The 26,541-nt window shown below is 41.0% G+C and overlaps 1 protein-coding gene across 5 annotated transcripts in view; it reads left to right on the top strand.

Annotated features, from left to right (window-relative positions):
* Nucleotides 1–26,541, top strand: part of grik2 (glutamate receptor, ionotropic, kainate 2) — a 299,000-nt gene that overhangs the window by 103,971 nt on the left and 168,488 nt on the right. For all 5 annotated transcript variants that reach the window (XM_070550946.1, XM_070550947.1, XM_015949505.3 and 2 more), the window contains 2 exons: nt 1,356–1,409; nt 7,646–7,819. In XM_070550946.1, coding sequence (XP_070407047.1) covers nt 1,356–1,409; nt 7,646–7,819 — 228 coding nt within the window. The remainder of the gene's footprint in view (nt 1–1,355; nt 1,410–7,645; nt 7,820–26,541) is intronic.

Raw genomic sequence — 26,541 nt, 5'->3', positions numbered from 1 at the left:
ATAATATTCATGTGTTAGAACAGTCCAGACCTCCATCCCCCTGAGCCTCTGTTCAAGGGGTTCAAGGCACTTTATCTGATTATAAGTGTGGATTATGTGTCCAAGCAGTCCTGTAGCTCATCCTGACTAAAACTTTAAGGGTCTCCATAGAGTTGGAGATGATTATTATAATGAGTTAGTGGTAAAACTTAAAGAGATCCTCTTCATCTGTCACCAGAAAATATGATGAAGCAGCAGTTCTGCTCTGACATCACATTTTGTTTTACCCTGCATGACCTTTGAGTGGTTCTCAGTTAGAGAACTGTGATGTCACAGGCTGAAATTTATCATAGAACGCCTCTCGCCTGTCAGCCTGCCAGCTCTACTTCCAGCCCCTCCTGGATTTCTGAGCTTCTCAGCTTATAGCAGCCTGAGTGGGGAAGAGTGGGCGTGGCCAGCTCCAGCTTGTTTCCTTAAAGTGACAGAGCCCTGAAAGGGCTCATTCTGGAAGGTACTGAAAATGTCAAGAAAAAAACTGCTGAGATCACTTTAAATGTTAAATGGCCTGTTTCTGATAAAGCACCTTCTGGAGCCCAAGAACCCCCTAAGGCACTTTACAAGGCAAATTGTTATTCACCCACACATTCACACGCAGATGGAGATGAGATACAAAGTAGCCACAGCTGCCCTGGAGCACACTGACACAGGCAAAGCTGCTGAGCACTGGGGCCACCGGTCCCCCCGATGACCCCCAGCAGGCTAGGTGTCTTGCCCAAGGACAACAGCAGCACAGGCAATCCTACAACCCTCTGATTACTGGATAACCCACTCCACCTCCTGAGCTACTTGCTCTATGTGAGAGGGACATCCTTACATGTTTTGTATCGACCATAGAACTATTACAGCTTTAAAAAAAGTCCTAAAGTGTCTCCATATGGAAGATGAAATGTTGAAGTATTGTCAACTATCTCCACATGGATAAGATTCAACAACACTGATCCATTAAAGAAAATAAAACAAAATTTCATCTTCAACAAGCAGAAACACGCTAGAGCCACCATGTGGGGGAGGGGTGTGTGTTGGATGCTGATGCTCATCACCAGCTCCTGAATAATCCTTCATGATGTGTGAATGTTCCTCGAGTCTGCTCGGTGATTAGCTTTATTTGGCGGGTGTTTGTGTTTTATCTTCACGCCCGTGGCTACGGAGCGCACACCTTCTCACATCACAGGGTAGTGAAGCCACCAAGTCAGACACACTACCACATTGTGTGTGTGTGTGTGTGTGTGTGTGTGTGTGTGTGTGTGTGTGTGTGTGTGTGTGCGCGCACCTGTTAATAAGCCAGCTTCTCACCCTCCTTTCTTTGTGGTTCCCAGGCTCTGGCCATGGGGATGATGACGGAGTACTATCACTACATTTTCACCACACTGGTAAGTAAAGAAGAGCCTCAGGTACCCTGTTATCTATAAATTATAAAATGATGCTATTCCTCAATCTTCATTTTCAAAGGATTCCCTGTAGATTTATGTGCTTTCATCATTTTTCCCCCCTCTTTGTGTGGGTTATCCAGAGACAGGAAACAATAGGCCAGGATTTATACTCCGGCTCTGTGACATCAATAAAACTGCTTTGTTTTCTTTCACTTTATTCCTGCTTGTTCAGCCTCCATTTCTCTCTGGTTGGATGTTGCTTTTTATCGCCTTGCTTGTAGTATTTCCTCACCAGTGCCTTTCTCAGACATGCCTGTCCTCCCAACTGTTTTTATACAAAACTAAAAGAACACACAACTGTAAAAAACTAAAGCCACATTTATTTATGTATTATCTTTTTACATTTTATTTCTATTAGCAGGTGTTCATGTATTTCTGCCATAAAAAAGCCACATGTGACTTTGTGATTATTTGTTAAAGCACTGGAAATGACAGCTAATAACCTAGCTTAAGGTAACAACCCCCCCCCCCACCCCCAAAACAATAGTAAAAGTATTAGCCCTCTGGAGGCAGGCGTTGCCGATTTGCAGCAGTTAAAACCTACCCACCTGGTTACTCCACATACCGTAAATCCTCTAATACAGACCCGGGCCTGTATTTGACTCAAGCTCATCAAGCTCCAGGCCTTTATTGGAAGGAGGGCCAGTATTAGAGGCAGGCCTCTATTTCTATTTGAGCAAAATGAACTAATGGTTCGCTGGAGTTTTTGACAATTAAAATTGCGCCCACATTTTCAAAGTTAAACACATTTCTTTTAACAACGGTAGTTTCTGCTTCAGCCCTCTCCCCCCTCCCCCTGCGCAGCGGCCGCAAACTCACTGATGCGCCTGCAGCCTCTCGGAGTTCCTGCTGCTCTAAACATTAAAATAATTATTTCATTTTCTGTTCCACACTTCTGATGACCTTCAATGGTGTCTGTTTGTTGCAACAGCAGGTACAAAAACTAACTTGTTTTTATTTGACTATTTTTCTGTCCTGCCTGTTTATTATCTTCCTGCATCTCCTCTCAATCCTAAAGAAAAACTGCTACCTGGGTTCATATCTATTCACCTTATGAGTTACCTTTGAACTGCAGTTCTAAAAGATCTACCGACCGCTAAAACAGCGGAGCGCTCGCTGTTTGGCGACCGTATCAGTGATCAGTGCGTCGGAGGACAAGGTGATGCGCGCAGCGCCCCGCTCCACAGCATGCAGCGAAACACATCAGGCGCAAATAAAAGACAGAAAACATTAAAGGAAATGAACTGACATGAACGATCGCGTGTTAAATTAGTTTTTGAGGTGGCGACACCTGATTGTTACTGTGGCCGTGCTCAGGAGGCAGATCTACCGACCGCGAAAACAGCAGAGCGCTCCCTGCTTGGAGGCCGCATCAGTGATCTGTGCGTCGGAGGACAAGGTGAAGCGCCCCGCTCCACAGCAGCGATACACATCAGGCGCAAATAAAAGACAGAAAACATTAAAGGAAATGAACCGACATGAACGATCGCGTGTCAGTACCTACGGTCTGGCACAGCGCGTTGCCCCCCCCCCCGAGCGCAGGAGCTTGTCACCTGCTGACAGCAGGCTGCTGTCTTTTCCGAGGGCTGCATCTTGCCGGTCAGTATCACGTGACAGCGACTAGTCGACGACAGGCATAAAAAGTCACCATAGTGAAGTTGACTAGTTCATACACCCCCTACTGCTGCTCTCCAGAGTGTTCTGCAGCATAATCAGCACGTTCTCTTTGAACTTGATAGTGTAATGACCTGGCTGGGATTGTAAGCACGGTTGTAAGCCTGGTGCATTCTGGGTATTGTGTTATATGTGTTTCCTATCGTTCTGTTAGTTCCTATGTGCTGATTTGCGTGTTGTATGAGTGTTATGTAAGCCACAGGGAAGGTGATGTGTGTTCTGTGGAGGGGTTGAATTAGCATGGTTAACTGACACCGTGACTCTGTGTGGTAGGAGCGTGATAGAGGATCGTGTCTGTAGCGTTACAAAGCGTTGAAGAAAAAGCCTAAAAAAGGTCTGTGTGAACCCCTACTGCCCCCTGCTGGTAGATTTGGGGACTATAACACTGCCGCTGGGACGCTCATACTTGCTTGGTACCACATTCCACCCGGCCACAATAAGAGACCGGCCATTATTTACCTCCGCTGACTCCGACACCGGTCAAAATTGGAGACCCGGCCTTTAATTGAATACCGGCCTGTATTAGAGGATTTACGGTACGTATTTCATGAGCATTTTTTAACTCAGAAGTACCCCTGAAGGACTTAGTCGTTCGTCCTTTTATCAAAACTTATTTTGAGCCTGAGAGGCTTAAAAGGAAAGAAAGTCCTTCATAGACCCTCAGTCACACTGATGGGTTGAAACTGTATTTTTAAGTATTTCAGTGAGTGGTCTTCAAAGGATGAACTAAATTTGATGTTCTTCTATGTTTGGTATTGTTCATCAGCACATCAAAGAGACAGAGAGTTGTAGAGAACAGAAAAAAGTCATTTTATAAACAAAGTTGGTCTTTCAGTGTCAGCCAGCAGCACTTTGTTGTTTATATCATGATCGTGTTTCCCACTTTTCTGGACTGAGTTAGTAACATTCAGGTGTTTCAAAGCTGTTTTAATGTAGATAAATGCATTCATTCATTCATTCATTCATTCATTCATTTACTTCATCCAGTAAATTCATGTTGAGCTGGCATCTTATCTCCAGCAGTCACTCGGATAGTGGCAGAGGATATTCTGGACAAGTCTCCGTTTCCAAGCAGGAACACTAACGCCTCATTTACACAGAGTATAGAATGGATGTGGTCCGGTTTCCATACGGCTTCCGGACGGAGCGCCATGAACGATTGCTGAATTTCCCTGGAAATCTGCTCCCGCAAGAGCACCAGATGATTAGAAATCTGACATACCTGTAATATGTTTAAAGATACACCTGAAGTGAAACACACACACACACACACACACACACACACACACACACACACACACACACACACACACACACACACACACACACACACACACCAAACTGATATCTGTGTCATTAAAAAAGTCAGAAAACTAAATGCAACACAGAATGGAACACTCTCTGCGACGCATCTCACATCCTGTCTGGCTCATTCTTTACCTTCATGACAATCCGCATGCAGCATTTGGGAAATAAGACCCCATGTGGAAACACTCCGAAGCTCCGGATTTGGATCGGCGCCACAGCCTGTGTGGATGCTCTGACTGGACTCTGTGATTTTTGGTCAAAGGGAAACCGGACCTCATCCGTTTCATACACTATGTTGTTCCAACAGCCTTTTTCTGACTGGAATCGGCCGAAGTAGATTGAATGTATTTGTCTTTGTGTCCTCTGTTTCAATTTAGTGGCAGTTTTTATTTGATCCTCCAAATTGAAGACCAGAATCGAACACAAACATCTAAAGATTTTCTTATTTAACGGATCACTCTCATTTTCACATAAAGCTTTAAACGGTGCTTATTTAATGCATCAGCTGCACATGACACTATTTCTGCAGGATAATTAAATGGAATTTCCATGAAAACGTTAACAGCAGTGTGTGCCATGCTTTTCACCATTGTGTTCGGCACAGCCCTGTTTCTGAAGGCTCCATTCTCCAGGCAGAGGGAACAAGCTAACCATGCTGAGGCGACATATGGCAGCCTCTCTTTTGCCAGGTTTCTGATTCTACATCACTTAGTTGATGTTAACAGAGCGTCTACAACCTAATGAAGGTCTGATCGGTTTTTCAGAGACAGGAATTCTTCAGTGCTGAATTATTGATAATTTCTTATAGTACATGGTGTCTTACAGGGGGTGTTCAAATTAGTATATGCACAACCATTAATGCAATCTGTCTTTGTGACTGAATTTGAATGTGTGTGTAAAACTGACCCCAACTTCATACTGGAAACATCAGCGGTGCAGAATGCCACTGCTTCAAATCACAATCCATTATAGTCCCAGAAACGCAGCGCCGCTAAAGATAAGATTGGGTTCTATTTTTGCCACGAGTCGCTTCTAGGACACGACAGTTTCCACAGTTAACATAGGCCTAGACAGGAAATCACGTACAGTTTCAGTGTAAAACCCCTGGTAATTTTCTAAATAAAAGTCTGTTGTAGCGATGCAATTTTATATATCTATGTAGATCACATCAGTACGTATGGCTTGTTTACTCCCAGCATCGTTCCAGAAGTGCATCTATGTGGCTTTCATGGCTTTAATCCTGGCAGTGGAGAGGAACGGCAATAGCAATTGTGATTTCCTTCTTTTTGGTTTAATGGCAGATGGCATGAACTCGAGGGATGTTGTGATCTTGCGAGTTGAGCGAGGAGGATGGCAGAGAAGTCGCTCATGGCTGAGATTCTCCCGGTGTGCACTGGCATGCATCGAAAGCCACGAGTAAACTGATCTGCTACGCTGATGCTTCCAGTGTGAAGTAGGGATGATTGTGGAGACACAGCTGAACTGCTGTTGATATTTTAGATTATAGTTAAAAAATACTTTAAAGAGTTAAAGCAGCAAAACAAGCTAGCTTTTAAACACAAACACCATCACAGAACTCTCACCCCTCCTGTCAGCTATCATTCCTAGGCTATGTCAGCCGGACACTGGAACCCTCTGTCATGTTGTGGTGTCGATATCTAACCCAGGACATACAGAATCAGCTTAGAGAAGGGGGTAAAGTGTTTAAATAAGAATCTATTAAAAGGGAAACCAAGGGAGCAGCATAAACGTAGCCGAGTTCTTCACAAAGGAGGCCGGTGCGGGAAATCTGTGGACCGATGGGAGTTAGATCCAACTGGAGGAGGGAACAGGGAATCTGAATTGTGCGGAGAACTTACAGTCTGGAGAGGGGGGAAATAGCTTGAGGGAGGAGTGGTCCGGTCTGGGCTGAGAGGATTTTCCTGGGACTGAGATCCAGAAGGTGAGACGTGGAGGGAGCTGAGTTTGTGGAGATCCAAGGAGCTTAGGTGGGCAGCTGGAGGTGGTTCTGGCCAGGGAGGGGCTGAGAGACAAGCAAGTAGGAGTTCCAGAGTACAGCCAGTCGGAGATGAAGGTGGAGGTTCATCAGGTGAACGAGAGCAGGAAGGGTACATGCAAAATCCAAAACGTTCAAAGACACATTCAAAATCCAAAACACATCTAAAATCTCAAAAGGCTCAAAGAGCTTGAATATAATACGAAGAGGTGGCTTAGAAGGTACCCAGGTAGAGCAATCATCCAGCGAAGTGAAGGTGTCTCTCAGCTGCTTGAATACTCCCTGGCCGGCTGATGAGCAGACAGTCTGCAGCTTGGCCACCTCCGGACACGCCCACCTGCAGAGAGAATCTCAAAACCAAAAAGTAATGGCAGAAACAACCCAGATCGTGACACCCTCATTTCAAAGTAAACGAGATAGCGCTAAACACCAGTCACAGTTTTCTAGGTCCAAACACCTTTTGTTGTCCGTGATTTCAAATGGTGTTTTTTTCTTTTTGGGAACCTCTCACACCAGTGGTGTTTTGTTTCAAAATATGTAAATGTGTAATGACTGGAGAACCCAGGGAAGTGCAGAAGTGTGGAGGTTCGGCGAGGCCGACAACTGGATGGTCTAATCGTTTCTTTTGTGTTATTGGTGGAGGTTTTTAAACAAATGTGAGAGAACCACTTCATTGATTTTTCTTTTTAATCTTCACAATATTTTCATAGCTGTACTATGTTAGATTGTTATTAACAAAAATATGTTTTAAGCTAGCTTGTTTTGCAGATTTGCCATTGTAGCTTAACTTGGTTAGTCCATCACCCTCTGTGCCATCAACCATCCATCGACTGGAAACAAATGAAAGTTCCCACAGTTGGAAAGGCCAGATAAGGAGATCTGCTGCCTTGCACAGCGTCAGTGTGAGATTTAGTCGATCAGAGGAAAGCGCTTTCAGTGATCGATAGGTCTGTTTAAACCACTTCATTCAGCATTTGGACACCAGAGATCTGCAGAAAAGTCAGATTTTCCTTTTTATTCCATTTAGAACAACAATATGGACAGATTAGTGGATTTAAGTTTTGCTCATTTACGAGAAAATAAAAAATGATAAATTATTATTCTTGAGTGAAACGTGGGGGGACTGCTATCAGCCTGAAAAGAGTTCCTTAACTTTGAAGACTGGTGGTTTGAACTTCTGTTGCCTGTTTTTTTCTAGGATCTGTTTGCGCTGGATGTGGAGCCTTACCGATACAGTGGTGTGAACATGACAGGCTTCAGGATTCTCAACACCGAGAACAGCCAGGTTGCATCTATCATTGAGAAATGGTCCATGGAGAGGCTACAGGCCCCACCAAAGCCTGACTCTGGTCTACTGGATGGCTTCATGACTGTGAGTGTCTGTGTGTGTTTGAGACCGACTGCGTCTGCTGTGTTACTGCCAGTCTGCACACTGGAAATGCTCCAGTGGGGAATTTTCTTACATGTTAAAGAGCGTCTGCTGAAACAGAGTAGGTGTTTTTACTCAGAGAATCTTCAGCATTATCCTCCTGACAGACGGGGTTTAGAAACCTGAAATGACTGAAAATATAGTTTTGAACTCATCAGATTAGACAGCAGCCATTCAGGGACCATCAAATAACAGACCTACATTGGCTCTCAAATGAGCTCTGGATGTGCCAATAAGAGACCCTGTGATCTGAACCCTTGGTGATAATTGTTCCTCACATGTAATAACTGTTCCATCATAGCTTTTACACCACTCTCTTATCTAGGAGCTCGGCCAGAAATGTCAGCCCACCAGAGATGAGGAATCAGAGGAGAGCTGTGTGATAAAAGAGGGATGTGAAACGAGAAAAGGAGGATGGAACAAAAAAGACGAGCAGAAGAAGGATTGAGAATGTGAGATGGCAGAGTTCTGGTGTTTTATTCCCACGAGGAATGTAGAGATGTTAAATGTTAGACTGCTTGGTCTGATTCCAGTCGGAGTACTGGCAGCAGCAGCAGCATGTTGGAGCCTGATTACAAACACTGGATTGCCTCTGGGGAGTAGTGGATCCCTTTTTTATTCCAAAAGAGCAATATCTTGCTGAGTCATGTTTCCAGATTGATCTTGGAGAGTGGGCGCTATTCGGTTCAAGCTCCTTTTGTTAGATTTGTGGTTCAATCAATAGATTCCCACTTGAGAGCTGAAATGGACTGTGTGTGTAAGAACTGAGCAGAAAGCTGAAGGTGCCTCCATCACGACTAGCTATCAGAGGGAGCGGCTACATGAGTGTTTAGAAGCTGTTTGATTTTGGAGGTCAGACAGACAGAATTTATGAATATTATTTTTATGTGTGTCTGTTGCCCTGCAGCCAGTCAGAGAGGCAAACGTTGGGCCAAGCTGGGTGGTTATCTTTGGATCAGTGACAAACAAAGATTTACGTGTGTGTGTGTGTGTGTGTGTGTGTGTGTGTGTGTGCTGTGACCCTGCTCATTTCTGAATTAATGGCGTGAAGGTGAGCATTGATTAATTTGACAAGTGGCTACCAGTCAGGAGCTAATGCTAATTGACATGGTGAAAGGTTCCGTGAGCATTTGACTAACGGCTCCATTTGAGCATTGTGCTTACGGTTTAGTGTTTAGGCAGTGAAATGCTGATGTGTTCCAGCTTATAGACTGGCACGCCAATAGAGGCCAACAGATGGAAGGGGCAGCCTGCCAGATCTTTTTTTATTCCTAAAAAATGTAAACATGCACACGTGCATAATTCCTAACCCAAAATTTAAAGAATTAATTTAAATTACTCAGAGGCAACTTTTAATGATCAAGTTCACAGAGAAACTGTTTTTTACTTGTGAAAAGATATGTTCTACCCCTACCCTCTGCTTTAGCCACCAATAGAAAATAGGCGGGAAAACGCACAAGTTAGAAAAGTCTGACAGATCTACGTCACAATGTCACCTAGCATTCATGGACTCACCCAACTTGACTCGTGACGGGGAAGGCTGTTGTTGGTTTAGTGTCCAAGAAACAGCAGAGAATGTCCCAATTGGTAGAAGCTAACCATTACCATTAGCAACACCACCACATAGCAGAACTCCTTCAAGCTTTATATTTGTATAGATAAAACATCAATGTTGCAAAGAAAATTGAGTTGTAATAGTTGTGTTGCTGTTAGCCAATCAGAGGCCAGATGTCCCAATATCAGGAAATGAGACTCAGAATCCTGCCATCTGACGCTCAGCTCTGATCTCGTCAGGACAAACTGCCATTTCCAGCAGCTGTGAATAGTGTGTAGAACATCATCATCATCATCATCATCATCATCATCATCATCATCATCATCATCATCAACAACAACCTTTATAGAGTTGGCTCCAAAGTTTAGGCGCACAAACTGAAAAAGCCCGTTCGCCATGGGCCATATAGCGGGCAGGAGGGACGAGCAGAAGGTGCTGGTCAGAGGACCTCAGGGTTCGCGCCGGAACATAGGGGCTCAAAAGATGTGCCAAATAAGAGGGGGCCATTTCATGAATAGATTTGTAAACCAACAGGAGAATTTTGAACTTAATACGAAACCGAACTGGAAGCCAGTGTAAATTTGCCAAAACAGGGGTGATATGCTGCCGTTGGTCTATGCCCGTAAGAAACCTTGCGGCAGCATTCTGTACCAATTGGAGGCGTACCACTGAAGAGGAGGGAATACCATATAAAAGAGAGTTGGCATAGTCCAGACGTGACGTTGCAAAAGCATGAACAACTGACTGAAGATCTTTTTTGTTCAGGACAGATTTTGGTTTGGCCAGCCGGCGAAGATGAAACAAACACGACCAGACTACCTGATTTGTCTGTGCATCCATTTTAAAAAACAGCGTCCAGAGTGACCCCCAAATTTGTAATTGTCGGCTTCACCAAAACTGACAATGAAGGGGGCAGAGATGGCTCCACAGCAGAGGGAGAGCAGGGGGCAAAGAAAATAGCCTCCAGTTTGGAGCTGTTAAGATGGAGAAAATTTGCTGAGAGCCAGGACCTGACTTCACTCAGGCAGTCAGTCAGTGGTTGCACAAGGTCAGCAGCTTTTAGGGCCACATAAAGCTGACAATAAAGCTGAGATAAAAATTTACCCGGAATCTTCTAAAAATGGCTGCCAAAAAGAAGCGGACCTAAAACAGACCCATGGGGAACCCCACAAAAAAGAGGTGCCACTCTAGAGGCGCAATTCCCCAGGGCAACATTAAAACATCTGCCATTGAAATAGGAGCGGAACCACTCTAAAGCGGCTCAGTGCTTTTCAGTCTTTGCGGAGGCAAACATTAATTTATATCACAGACCACTTCAACGGCGTTGAAAAAAAGTGAACTGGGTCTTTAATGGGAACTTTTCTTGGAACATTTACAATAAATGAAATTTAACTCACCGATTTCTCAAGGGTCACCAGTGAGTCTGACTTACTTCTCTTCTACGCTCATTACGGACACGGTTCGGTTTTCGTACGACTTCCGCAAAGGCCAAAAATCTGTCAGTCCCATTAGAGCATTCTGCAGTGTAGTGCAGATCTGGAACTCTGGAAAGTCGGAGTCTAATTTTTCTGGAAACTTTACGCGTTAAAGTTAAATAAATTACACGAGCTCTAGGAAGGGAAGTGTGGTTCAGCAATGTGCATTTGGCATATTTCAAAATAAAACCCATGTTGCATTTTTCCTTTTGGTGTTTCTTTATTCCTCATTAATGAATAAGATAGTTCATGTTATTCCTACAAATATATGTTTAAATGTATTATGTCAGATTTCTAATCTTTTGATGAGATCTTCTGCACACGAACCAGTCAGGGTAAACCACATCTGTCCAGAAAACGTACAGAAACTGGATCATCTGTTCTGTGCTCGGTATGAATGAGACACCTCGCATGGTCGTTCAAAACAAAACAAATCATGTAAAATATGATCAACATTTTCATGCATTTAGAACACACCAGCTACAAGAAGACAGGTTTCCTACTGACTCCCAACGTTCCACATGTTGTGTTGTGTTTCAGTATGAGACTGATTAAATAAAGTCATGTTTCCTTCAGCTGAGCTCTGTCTCTGTGACAAATCCATTCAACTAATTCTGCAGATCGCTGCTTTATGCAGCGACAGAGAAACCTGCCCTGAGTCATGGCTTAACATGCACAACGAGAGTGACCTTACAAGCTCCATGCTCTCATTACCATAATGTCTCTCCTTGTTAATTGCCTTAGCTGCTGTCGAATTCATCGTGCACCATGCACAATTCAAACAGGTTCAAAGGCTTTGCCATGGCTGTGATTTATGCACCTATCTCATTGTCATAATTTGGAACTTGTATTGTTATTTGAGCAAACAGGACGACCTTGCAGTCATCAAGGTCATCTCTGTGTTAGTCACAGCTCCAGAACACGTTAGTATTCAGAGCCACAGAGCTGCTGCTGAATCACTCGTGTTGCCCTATTACCATAAATATGCCATACCTATGGCTACATTTAAATAGGGTGGTGATAGAAAGCCATTTCCTTTTGACGGATATCATTTAATGTGTGATTCAAACTGTTATATAAAAGTTCCCACAGACATCAGACGTATTTCAGGATTCCTGTTGTGTGAGCGTTACTCTAACAGGAGGGAGTGAGTCACATCAGAAACCTGTTATTAAGGAGAACAGCCTAAAATACCGCTGAGGCCTCATAATAGCAGACAAAAAGCAATATCACGCTGCTTCCACTAAACCACTTACATTTGCATAATGTGTTCTCAAATTTATTTCTGTATATTTTCTTCTTCATTTTTAATTTTCTGTATTATTAGGAAATCATATTTTTTAGTTTCATGATTCTGTTTGTAAAGAAGCCATTTTAACAATTTAACAGTACTTGAACGTTCTATCAAAATGCTCAATCATTTTATTCTTGTTTTTGGCTGAACCACATCAGACTCAGTTCAAGACATTAATGAAAGAGCTCACTGACCAACAGTTTTTTATTATGCATGTATTTATTTTATTTATTTATTTTTTTCAAATATGATCAGACACTAAGTTTACATGTATGCTGAATGTGAAAATAGTATATGGCCCAATCCCAATTCTCGCACTTGCACCCTTGCGCCCTTCATTTGCGAGTGGGTGCGAGTGCGTAGGGTGTCCCATTTCTCAAGTGCGGAAGTTGACCATGCCCCATTGCAGCCTTAATCTGCACTTCACCCAAGCCCGCAGCAATGCGGACTTCGGGCAAGGGAATTACCTAAGTCATTGCTGCAGGAGAAATGGCTCAAGTTCCTTTTCTGAAAATATGTATTTTCTAATAAAATTAGTTCATTTTAAGATGATTAGTTGATGCTCTGAATGTTTTAGACAAAGCGGCATTGAAGTTAAATTTATTTCAAATAATTGCTTTGTTGTTTGTTTGAAAGTTGTTAAACAAAGTTTTTGAAAAAAGTTTCACAATGACTAACTTCTACTTCCTGAAACAGGAGCGCCAGAGCTTTTTTCCCACAAAGATCAACTCACAAGACATTCATTTATACTAGAGACAACTGCAGATGTACAGAACCATGGTTCATACCAAGGCATTAGAGATCCTAAATGACTGAAATAAAAACAGAAAGATTCTGACAAAGTTACCTGATTGGTTAGGCCTGTTCCCTTCTTTTGGTCAGTTTGTAAAATTTCTGACCAGAGAATCAAAAACTGCCTGTAATCCAATAACATCACTGCAATCATTTAAGCTAAGTGACAAATCCAAACAACGAAACGTCAAAGTCAAGACATTAGTCACACGTTCTGATAAAGAAACTGTCAAAATATGTGTGTTTTGTAAGAAGCATAGACATACTTTGCACACATGCAGAAAGTTTATGCAAGATGAGGTCTCAGACAGTTAAATTTGTCTGAAAAATTGTGTTTTGGATGCCTCAACTCAGGTCACCTCTCAAAGAGCTGCAACTGTAGGAGTGTTAGTAATAACTGCAATAAGCAACATCCTACCTGTTTGCATGAAGAGAGAGACAAAGGAGAACAAAAGGCAACACAAGTTAAGCAAAGTCAAGGTCAAGAAAATTTAATTCAATAAAAGAATAAAGTAAACCCACAAACAATGCTAACTAGAGACGTTGTCACAGCTTCTACGTTCAAGGTCAATCAAACTGAAGCTACTTTCCAAACAGCTGCAATAATTCCGGTTTGGCTTCCTTCTGCTTCGCAGCCAGTTCTGGAAGTACTTGTCTATGCACTACTGGATTCTCAAAGTGACGCAGCATTTGTGCTAAGCGATGCAGCTGACTCTTTGGAGGCACCGAACGAACAAGTGAAGTTGAAGCTTTCTACAACGACATCACAAACTACTACAGCAAAGTCTCAACGAGTAAAATAATTCACAAGTTCGTGGTTTCTACTCAAATAAAAGAATAAATTTACCACCAGCCGACACACACAATTTTATTCCTGCCAACAGAACTCACATACCAACTGATGCTTTTTTTGTTGTATATTTTTCTGTTAGGGTCTATTTTTGTGAAACATAACATGACTTTTCACAGTTTTGCTGATGATCTTCAGATGTATTTACCTCTCATACCTAATGCTATTGCCTCCTTAATGAACTGTTTAGCGGATGTCTGTTAACTTCTTAACGCGTAATGAACTAAAGACAGAGATCTTAGGTTTTGGTAGTCAGGATCTTTTAAATGGGGTTGTCAGTCCTCTTGGTCCCTGTTCGTTTCTTGTTAAGTCATCTGTTAAAACCTTGGGGTCGTCTTGGATGGCTCCGTTAGGCTTGATAAACATGGGAGTACAGTTGGCCAATCAGGCTTCTATCATTTAGGGCAATTAGCAAAGCTTAAGCAATACCTCCCTGCTGATGTCTTTGAACATGTCATTCACCTGTTTGTGTCTTGTCGTTTTAACTCCCTCTGCCTTGGCCTGGAACAGTCTTCTGTGAACCGACTGCAGCTGGTCCAGAACGCAGCGGCACGATTGTTGACTGGTACTAGGAAACGTGACCACATAACCCATGCAATGCTGCATCTAGAGTTCTGATGAGAATTACAAAGAGAGATCATATCTCTCCTCTCTTATCTTCCCTACATTGGCTGCCTGTTAAATTCAGAATAGATTTTAAGATCCTCCTTCTCACATATAAAGCTCTTAATAATCAAGCTCCATCATACATCAGTGATCTGATTGCTCCATATGTTCCTAACCGAGCACTTCGCTCTCAGTCTGCAGGTTTACTGGTGGTTCCCAGAATATCTAAAAATAGGGTGGGAGGCAGATCTTTTAGCTATCGGGCTCCTCTCTTGTGAAACCAACTCCCAGCTTTCGTCCGTGAGGCAGACATCTTGTCTACTTTTAAGACCAGGCTTAAAACATTTTTATTTGATAGGGCCTATGGTTAAAATCTGATGTTAGCCCAGATCTGGACAAGTGGGGGAGTAGAGGGAGGTGGAGCGTACAGTCGGTAAAGAGCTCTCCCTTGCCCTGCCTCCAACATGCCTCCATCTAAAAGGCTAGGTTATCCAGAGTTATCTCTGTAGTTATGCTGCTATAAGCTTAGACTGCTGGAGGACATACTGACCACTTTGCACACTCTAATACTTTCTTCTACAATCTGCTCTTTAACTGTATTATTTCCTGCTATTTCAGCTGTATTTTTTCTCCAAGTGTTTTTCTCCCCAGAAGAAGCTACAATGATGTTCTGCTGAACTGTGGTGGCCTCATGGATGGGGCCATCGTCTTGAACACTGTTGCTAACCACTTAAACATTCTCCCTCTCCTGATAATAACATTTTACTTTCCTTGAAATTGAATGTGCTACTACTAGTTTACCCATTTAATTATAGATTCACTAGGATAAATACAATAAAGTTTATCTCTCACCAAATAGAAACTAAAGGTTTTGCTCTAGATGTTGGACTGGATCAGTTCCAAAGGCAGAACCGACTCACTTTACCCTCATGTGGCTCAGTATTTGTAACAAACAGCAATCTCTAAAATAAGAACAAGAGGTCAACTCAGAAGAGTTCAAACCAGTCCAGTTTCTTTAAATGCCACGTGAGCTCCAGGGGTGAGATGCCTTCAGCTCCTCAGCAGAACTACTCACATTAGCAGGACAGCTTGGCTTGCTGTTGCTGATTAGAGCCAAATAACTGTGCAGTGTGTAACTGTTAGAAAGAATCAGGAGAAAACCTCTCCAGGACACAGAAGAGGCTTGAGAACCAAACTGATCTAAGAAGAAGGAGGTGTTTATCCCAGGCTGAGTCTAGAGCAGCTAGAACCTGTCAAACCTCAGCACACTACAAATAGCTGCAGAGTCAGAAGCTTGATGCTCTGTTTCATACGCAGATCACATTTTACTTTCTGGTCTCACACCACAGGGTTTGTTTCAGGACCGGCACCTTCTGAAGCATTTCTAGCCTTCATCTAGACTTTGAGCACTTATTAAGAGGAACGGGCATAAAAAAGCATATTTGGTTATTTCCCATTTTGGCTGAAACTTTTTCCTGTTGGTCTGAGACTCTTAGATGGGGCTCCGAGCTTAGTTTATTCCATCTGCTTGTCTTTGAGCACCCAGCCGTCTCCCTCTCTGGCTCACAGACTTGAATCTGGCTCCCCTGCAGTTTGCATGCCAGTGGGAGGATTTTGGCTGTGACATGTTTCAGGGACATTATAGCAACAGCTGGCGTTACTTCTGCACAGGCTGTGTGTGCTTGGCAGCAGTGGGGAAGACCAGGAGCAGCGGTTTCATCACCCACACAGTAATGCTGAGTTTTCTGTCACCCCAGAGGCAACATTTAATCTTTCTATACATCAGACATGCAACAGGACAGAGCTCAGAAGCCTGAAAATAACTCATTTAGCCCAATAAAGGATTTCTGCTCAGAGCCGACTCAGGTCCAGTTATCGCTAACTTGTGCAGCTCCTGATTTACCATCGATAAACACAAGTGATCCCTGGAACAGTTCAGTGTTTAGAGCAGGGGTGCTCAATTGTGGTCCTGATCGGGCCATTATCCAGCATGTTTTAGTTGTTTTCCTGCTCCATCAAGGTGCTTGTGATCATGGCGGGCATAAAAAAGCATAAAGAGTGGTCAGATGGAAGCAAAGTGGAAGATGGCAATAATCATTCATACCATCCAAACGGCTGCATTATAATGCTCAGAGATCACTGAGATCATCCAGATCCAAAGGGAACATTTAATGAAACATTTAATTTAACCCAAGGGAGCTTTAGGCAGGACATTTCAGATATTATTCATCACATCCAACAAATAGCAGCCCGCTTGTTGGATAATTCCTGCTGGAACGAGTCAGTTGAGGAAATCCAAGATTGAAGCAGGTGCTGTGGGCTTTTAGAGGGGACAAAGAATCAAAACTAGGGATGCACCGATATGAAATATTTGGGCCGATACCGATATCCGATATTAAGATCACTGTTATGGCCAAAACAGATATTTGCAGATACCGATATACTGACATTAATGCTTCTAAAATCAGCAGATTTTGTATAGCATGAAAATTATTAAAGCTGAATTGACGTTAATATGTACACACACCACACACATTTACGCTTCTGAGATGATTTCATTCACTGTTCACATGACTAAACAGTCGCACATCACCCCCCACCCTCTGAAACAGGCAAACAAATGGAGTCGAGATGCAAAAAATATCTGTTGTTAATATTGGCCCGCTTTTATTTATCGAACAGATACCGACATGTTAAAAAATGACTAATATTGGCCAATATATTGTCCATCACTAATCTAAACCAACATCTTCTCGTTGTTTGTGAATAAAGATATATATAGAAATGATATTTTAGATAGATAGATAGATAGATAGATAGATAGATAGATAGATAGATAGATAGATAGATAGATAGATAGATAGATAGATAGATAGATAGATGATAGATAGATAGATAGATAGATAGATAGATAGATAGATAGATAGATAGATAGATAGATAGATAGATAGATAGATAGATAGATATTTTTATTCGGTCAACAACAACAATTTATCAATTTTACATAAAAGTAATCAAGCAACCGAAAAAAGGAATAGGTTGAAGCCTAGTGGCTTATAATTAGCCTATCCTTAACTCCCACAGACATAATCAAATCCTTAACCAAGGCCGATAGCTAAGATGCATAACATTTAAAGAAAAACAATGATAAATCAAGAAATCAAATCAACACAAGGTTGGACATCAAACTAAGTTTCTATAACTTTGGAAGATGCAATTTTTTAAAATTTTCTTGAAAAACGACAAAGAATAACACATCTTCAGTTCATCATTAAGTCCATTCCATAACTTCACTCCCAAAACCTACACACATCTATACTTCGCATTAGTTCTCACTTTAGGTATTTCAAACATATAAGACCCCCTCAAATCATATTTTCCATCTCTTAATTTAAACATACTTAAAATACAAATTGGAACATTCTTTTTCACCACTCTATACATCATTTCTAAAGTTTTAAGATATATAATGTCCTTAAATTTTAACATAGCTGATCCTGCGAAAAATTGGTTTGTGGACTCCCTATATCCAGCTTTATTTATTATTCTAATAGCTCTTTTTTGCAATTTAAAAATTGAATCCAGATATGTTTTGTATGTTTCCCCCCAAATTTCCACACAATAACTCATATAAGGCAAGCAAAGGGAAGTGTACAATAAATAAAGGCAGCTCTTGTGCAATAAATCTCTTGTTTTATAAAGAATAGAAATAGACTTAGATAATTTCCGTTTCACATGATCTATGTGAGACTTCCAACAAAGTTTATCATCAATTATTACTCCTAAAAATTTAGTCTCATTTACTTGTTCAATTTCAACATTATTTAGATTTAATTTTACTTCAATATTATTCTTAATACCTCCAAACAACATAAATTTTGTTTTACTTTCATTCAGTGATAGTTTATTAAATACAAACCATCTATTTAACTTAATCAATTCTATTTCCACTGTTTTCAGTAATTCCTTTATGTTATCTCCAGAACAAAATAAGTTTGTATCATCAGCAAACATCACATATTTTAAAATATCACTAGCTGTACAAATATCATTTATATAAAGTAAAAATAACTTTGGTCCCAACACCGATCCTTGCGGAACTCCACAAGTTACTTGTCTAAGTTTAGATTTCTTATTATTAATACTCACATATTGGAATCTTCTTTCCAAGTAACTATTTAACCAAAGTTGTACAACACCTCTTAAACCAAATCTTTCACATTTCTGTAACAGTAAAGAATGATCTATCGTATCGAAGGCTTTGCGTAAATCAATGAACACACCTATTCCAATCTGTTTTTTATCCACAATTGTTGCAATATTTTCAATAAATTCCATTACTGCTAGAGATGTTGATCGATTTCTTCTGAACCCATACTGATGGTCATTCAATAAATCATATTTTTCAAGAAAATAATTTAGTCTGTTTTCAAATAGTTTTTCAAGAATCTTTGAAAATGTAGGCAGCAAAGATACTGGTCTATAATTTGACACAACCTGTTTATCTCCATTTTTATATATTGGGATCACTTTGGCAATTTTCATTTTATCCTGAAAAATTCCGGTTTGAAATGATTTGTTACAAATATAAGTTAACGGTTGAAGGATACTCTGAAGAACTTCTTTAACTAATGACATATCAAGGCCGTCACAATCCATGGATTTTTTACTCTTTAATTTACTCACCACATCTATAATATCACTCTCACAGACTCCTCCAAGAAACATTGAGTTGCATTTATAAGAAGTAAAATTTAAAAATTTGTCATCATGTCTTCCTGGTACAGAAATCTCTTTTGCCAAATTGGGACCTACATTAACAAAGTAATCATTAAATTTGTTGACTATACTCTCAATATTCTTAATCGCTACATTACCTTCTTTTACAATACATGTTGGAAAACATATATTATTCTGATTTTTTATTATCTTATTAAGTACACTCCAGGTAGCCTTTATATTATTTTTAGATTTTTGAAGCAGCTTTTCATAATAACTTTTCTTTTCATATCGCAAAATAGTTGTTAATCTGTTTCTATATTTCTTATATTTGTCTTCATTTTCCTTAGTTCTATTTGTCAAAAAAATCTTATATAACTTATTTTCCCTTTTGCATGCTCTTTCCAGACCTTTAGTCATCCATGGTTTTTTCTTTTTGAGATTTTCAGAAAACTTTTTCAGTGGACAATGGCTGTCATAGATTGACAAAAATATGTCTAGAAATGCATTATATGCATCATTAGTGTCTTCCACATAAACCTTTTTCCAGTCATAATTTTCTAATTCTCTTTTAAAAGCTGCAATGTGTTCTGGTGTTTTTATTCTACCAATGTAATCAATCTTTTCCTCTCGAATATTAAATTGATTATTCATTTCAAGCACTGAAAAGACAGGCAAGTGATCACTTACATCCGTGACTAACAGTCCACTGTGTATCTTACCATCTATCTTATTAAAGAAAATGTTGTCAATCAAAGTGGCACTATCCATCTTTATTCTGCTGGGCTTTAGAATCAACGGATAGAACCCAAAACTAAACATTGTATCAGTAAATTCAGATGTCTTATTGTGATCATTTGCCTTCAATAAATCAATATTAAAATCACCACAAAATAAAGTTGTCTTTTCTTTGTGTTTTTCCAGTATTACAGAAATTTCTCTCATAAACTGATCCATGCACGATGCAGGTGTACGATAAATACAGCTAACTAATATGTTTTTAGATCTTTCAACTTGAATTTCAATAGTTAAACATTCCATCAAGTTATCCACCACCGCGGTCATATTGTTAACAATTTTACATTTAAGACATGATATAACAAATATAGCGACCCCTCCTCCTCTTCTATTCCTCCTATTTTGCCAAAACATTTCATAACCCTCTAGTCCATCCTGCAGTTCTCTGTCATCATTCAACCATGTTTCTGAAATTGCCACCACAACAAACTTATTTTGAAACTGATCAAGATACTCTTTGATTTTAAAAAAATTACTGTAAAGACTCCGACTGTTAAAGTGAATTAACGAGAAACCTTTTATCTTGGGATCTAACTCTTCCCCACTATAATAATCACATGTCATATCAACCAACTAAACCAACATCTTCTCGTTGTTTGTGAATAAAGATATATATAGAAATGATATTTTCTTTTTCTTCTTCTAAAGACAGCTTGGGTGGTCAAAAGTAGCATGCATGCCTAAAAGTCAAAGCCGTGTGTGACCTATTTTTTATGTAAATTAGAAAGTTAAAAAATGCCAGAGAAAAACTTATTTTCTGAGAAACCTGTCATAAAAATGTCACAATGTGGAGCCCTTCCTCCTCTAATCTGCAGTCTCTGGTGTCTGAGGCCTTCTGGTTTAAACCAACCAATCAGCAAGCTGCTCATTAGCATATTCATATCCTGGCCAAGTGGGAGGAGTAAACAGCTCTTTTCACAACAAGGCTGATTTAGAGGGGTTAGAAAGGACAGATGAAAGCCAAAAGAAAATTTCTTATGCTTCTTAGAGAGTCAAAGCAGTGTTTTAGATAGCTGATAAACTGCATTCTTTGTCCCCTTTAAATGCCCCCATCAGGTCTCTGAGGCCTCTGACCACAGCCTGCTTATCGTCCCTGACACAGCATCTTTTCTTCTGTGGCTTCAGGACTATCACGTGGTAATTAACATCACATGGTGGTTGTGGCTCCAGATGAATTCCAGCTTGGTGCTTCTCCCAGAGCCCATCTGAAGTAGCAGACAGGATTGGGTCATCTCTGCAGAAACTTTGGCCTGCAGCATGCTGGACTGAATGAGTCAAGTCCACATTCATTTGAGCTGATTGTTGTCAAAAAAAAAACATTGTTTACTTTGAGCCCTCCCACATTATTATATCTAATATATGTTAATAAAAAGAGTTCTGATGAATATTTTTGCCTGCATCAGAACACATGAAACCATTTTAATGTTGATGAAGCACATTTTAAATGTTTGTGCTAAAATTGGTTGCAATACTGAAAAAGTAAAATCTACTGTTTGAATTTTGAACACATTCATTGGAAAGAGAACATTAAATTAGTGAAACACAGTTCTGTTCATAGGCCTACATAAAATTATCATATGACCTAATTTAGATGTGTTTGATTTGTTTTTCATGGTTTTGCAACACTTGATATTGTGAGAATTTAATTTACATATTATTTAATGAACCAAAAGACATGAGATTCCATAATAAATATGAAGTCAATCTTATGGATCTTTGGGTACTTTTAACCAGAAGAGTGGAACTTTTTATTGCAGGGATTATGTAACACTTTGTATTAACCTGCAGTCTGAGAGTGAAGTGCTCGGTTAGGAATGTATGTAACAATCAGGTCACTGATGTATGATGGAGCTTGATTATTAGGAGCTTTATATGTGAGAAGGAGGAATTAAAATCTATTCTGAATTTAACAGGCAGCCAATGTAGGGAAGCTAAGACAGGAGAGATATGATCTCTCTTTTTAATTCTCATCAGAACTCTAGCTGCAGCATTTTGGACAAGCTGAAGACTTTTAACTACATTCTGTGGACTTCCTGAGAGTAATGAATTACAGTAATCCAGTCTTGATGTAATAAGTGCATGAACTAGTTTTTCAGCATCACTGTGTGTGTGTGTGTGCGTGTGTGTGTGTGTGTGTGTGTGTGTGTGTGCGTGCGTGTGTGTGTGTGTGTGTGTGTGTGTGTGTGTGTGTGTTTGTTCATATTGTTTGTACCTTCTCCTTGAGTTTCATGATACACAGGGTTTCAGTGGTTGTGCGTGTGTGTAATGCGTGTGTGATGAGGAGCTGGGTGTTGGTGCAGAGCGCAGCCTGCAGCTGCAGCAGCACCCACAACTGAATTAATGACTTCCAGCCTTGCGTTGTCACTATTGGGGTTCAGCACTGACTGGAGTCCCCTAGGAAGAGTTAGAGCAAATTTACAACTGTAATCTGGATTTTGACAATAATTTAGACATCCCTGACTCATAATCCCCCTGAAAAATACACAAACCCAGCAGATTGCTTTGCCTCCTCCACCTTGGCTGATGCTAAGTGAACGTGTCGGGTCTCGAGGGAGGATGGATGATGGCTGATGCCAGAAATATTTTGTAGTCTGAATAACATCTGCAGCACATGTAAGCAAAAAGACTGCATGCTGTACAGTTATGCACCCGTCACCTGGTGTGCTGGGTTCTTATTAGAGGGCTGGTCCCTGCTGCAGTCTGGACCACAGGTCACCCCACGGTGCCTGTTCACTACCAGTTGTTTATTTTAGTCTTGTGGTTCATTTCCCACATTTTCTGGCCTAAAAAGCCAGAGTTTTGCATGTTAACATATACAATTCAATCAGGATGTTTTCAATAATGCTGAATCACATTTTTGACATGTTCACTCATGAACAGAACCAGTTCAATTTTACACAAAGATGTTGAAATGTGCATTTAGTTAGAATTCTACTGTGCAATCATCGCAAAACAGTCTGATGTCTCAATGTTGAAGAGAAGATTACATAGAAACAAATTTCCTTTCTCTTTTTTAAAAAGGCAGAAGAGAGATGTACTCATTGTTTACAATCTGTACTGCCTCCATACTTCCTGATTCCAGAGCCAATCAGATTTGAGCCTGTGGGGTTTCCAAGTCTGTGCCGGCACCTGTAATCCAGCTGATAAAGAGCCCCAGCGCTGTGGAAAAAATGCAAGCCAGTAAAGATAAACATAAGAAAGTAAAAAAAAATATCAAGTAAAGAAGGCTAACGTTGACCTAACAATGCTAACAGGGCTAACGTTATTTTGAATTCGAAACAATTGAGAAACAGTCGATTCTAAAAAAATCTCAAGCTCTCAACTTGATTCTACAGTGAAATGTATTTATCTACTTACCAATTTACTATGCATGACTCATCTTTGCTCATCTTCTAGAATCTTCTGGGGCTAATCCGCAGGGCTGCCAACTTTTGAACATTTCATGTCATGGGGTTGGGAGCGGACAATTCGCCGACCGTTTAGAGCAGGTGTGTGTGTGTGTATGTGTGTGTGTGTGTGTGTGTGTGTGTGTGTGTGTGTGGGGGGGGTGTATTAATATTGAGACTTCTTGTGCTCTACATTTTATTAATTTATTTTTACTCTGTACGGAAGATGATTAGAGCTACTGACAAGAAAAAACAAAAAAAAAAAGAAAGGGAATTCTGACTTTTAATCTCAGAATTCTGGGAAAAGGTCACATTCCTTTCTTTTCTTTCTTGTTTCTTTTCAGTGGCTCTAATCCTCTGACTTTACAGAGGGAACTGACCTTTGCTTGATAAAAAATTTCGTTTCTAAGGAAAATTTTACATCCAACTCTACCAAACTTCTTCACATTATCAATCTATCTACACTCAACAAAAATATAAACGCACCACCTCTGTTTCTGCTCCGATTTTTCATGAGATGGACTTAAAGATCTAAAATTCATTCCAGATACACAATATCACCATTTCTCTCAAACATTGTTCACAAATCAGTTTAAATGTGTGATAGTGAGCACTTCTGCTTTGCTGAGATAATCCATCCCACCTCACAGGTGTACCACATCAAGATGCTGATCTGACATCATGAGTAGTGCACAGGTGTACCTTATACTGCCCACAATAAAAGGCCACCCTGGAATGTGCTGTTTTTTCTCACAGCAAAATGCCACAGATGCCACAAGCATTGAGGGAGCATGCAACTGGCATGCTGACAGCAGGAATGTCCACCAGGTCTGTTGCTCGTGCGTTAAATGTTCATTTCTCCACCATAAGCCGTCTCCAAAGGCGTTTCAGAGAATATGGCAGTACATCCAACCGGCCTCACAACCACAGACGACGTGTAACCACACCAGCCCAGGACCTCCACATCCAGCAGGTTCATCTCCAGGATCGTCTGAGACCAGCTACCCAGACAGCTGCTGAAACAATTGGTTTGCATAACCAAACAATTTCTGCACATACTGTCAGAAACCGTCTCAGGGAAGCTCAACTGCATGCTCGTCGTCCTCATCGGGGTCTTGACCTGACTCCAGCTCGTCACCGTAACAGACTTGAGTGGGAAAATGCTCACATTCGATGGTGTCTGGCACGTTGGAGAGGTAGTCTCTTCACGGATGAATCTCGGTTTACATTGTTCAGGGCAGATGGCAGACAGCGTGTGTGGCGTCGTGTGGGTGAGCGCTTTGCTGATGTCAATGTTGTGGATCGAGTGGCCCATGGTGGTGGTGGGGTTATGGTATGGGCAGGCATCTGTTATGGACGAAGAACACAGGTGCATTTTAATGATGGCATTTTGAATGTACAGAGATACCGTGATGAGATCCCGAGGCCCATTGTTGTGCCATACATCCATGAACATCACCTCATGTTTCAGCAAGATAATGCACGGCCCCATGTTGCAAGAATCTGTACACAATTCTTGGAAGCTGAAAATGTTTTCAGTTTAATTCCAGGTTTCCCTCTAAATAGAAGTTGCGTAAGGCAAGTCACACACACACACACACACACACACACACACACACACACACACACACACACACACACGCATGCACGCACGCACGCACGCACACACACACATACACACATGCACACACGCACGCACGTGCAAACACGCACAAACACACACACATTTGCACACACACACACACACACACACACACACACACACACACACACACACACACACACACACACACACACACACACACACACACACACACACACACGAGTGCACAGGCATGCATACACACTCACACACATACACACACACGCACACACACACACACAAACATGCACTCACAAACACACACACGCACAAACACACACACACACATGCATGCATTCATGCACATGCGCGCGTGCACACACACACACACACACACGCACGCACGCACACACACACACACACACACACACACACACACACACACACACACACATGCAATGACAGAACAGAAACAGAGGAAGCTAGAAAATGTGGATTTATCACAACAGATTTCATCATTGCTATACTCAAGAATAACATCACATGTTTTGAAACATTGTGCAGCCTTAGCGTGAGTGGTGTAAATCATTTGTTTAAATGTAGCTCATGAGCACAAAGCTATCTTTACTCTATAGCTCACATGAGCTGTGATGCTTTTTTTAATTCATATTTAGTTTCAAAGATGAAAACTACGTAGCTAATTTAAACCCGTCTTCTTCTACACTGATCCTCTGACTCCAGCCTGGTAGCAAAAGTTTGCAGTAAAATAAAGTTGTGCTGAAGGGGTCCTTCCAGCAGATTCCTTTCTCTGCTCATTATCTGCTTGCTGTGGGAAACTCATCAGATTCACTTGAGTGTTAAGACTATTAGTCCTCCTGACAGTGTGCCTTAGTCACGGCACAGTGGCTTCTGCTGCTGAAGCAATATGGCAGAGCTCTGCTCGTAGTCATGTCTACAATCCTCTCAAGCATCAGGACGCCTGACGGAGTCAGAGTCCTTTTAATTAGCAAAGCAACACTTAAAGACGTAAAACTTTGTGTTGCTTTCAGCGAGCTCTGATGCAACATTTGGTGTTTGTTTTATTTCTCAGCTCTGAAGTCTCACAGCAGAAACTCAAAGACAGGTTTGATAGTCAGGCTCAAACAGACCTTAACCAAATGGGATGTGACAAACCAGCGGGACGTGTTTTCAGCTCACCCCCACAGAGTGGATGAATTAGGAACGCTTTGATCATCATTTATTATTACTTTTGATTATTATTATTACCCGCTATGATCAGAACTCTGGGAAAAACCAAAAAGGGCAGATGGACGAAATTCACAACAGTAACAGAAACACGGTCTAGTACTCAATATGTCCAACTCACACTGTAAGTCTTTCGTCCTCTCATCATATAAATGTCTACATTCCATAATGACCGTACGCTAACGACGGCTTTACTTTTTGCAGTAGAAACCTGTTTGATGCAGGAACTCATTTGTGTTGTTATTAACAGGTTTGATGTCATTATGCAGATCAGATGGAAGAGTTGGACTGATTCAGGCCTGAGGATGGTCCTCAGACCTGGACCAGCTGCTTACAAACCTCACAATGAAACGACTTTCTGCT

The sequence above is a fragment of the Nothobranchius furzeri genome, chromosome 5, assembly GCF_043380555.1.
Source record: "Nothobranchius furzeri strain GRZ-AD chromosome 5, NfurGRZ-RIMD1, whole genome shotgun sequence".
NCBI lineage: Eukaryota > Metazoa > Chordata > Actinopteri > Cyprinodontiformes > Nothobranchiidae > Nothobranchius > Nothobranchius furzeri.
Note: the sequence above shows the minus strand (reverse complement) of the source record. Positions and strands in the feature narration are given on the sequence as shown.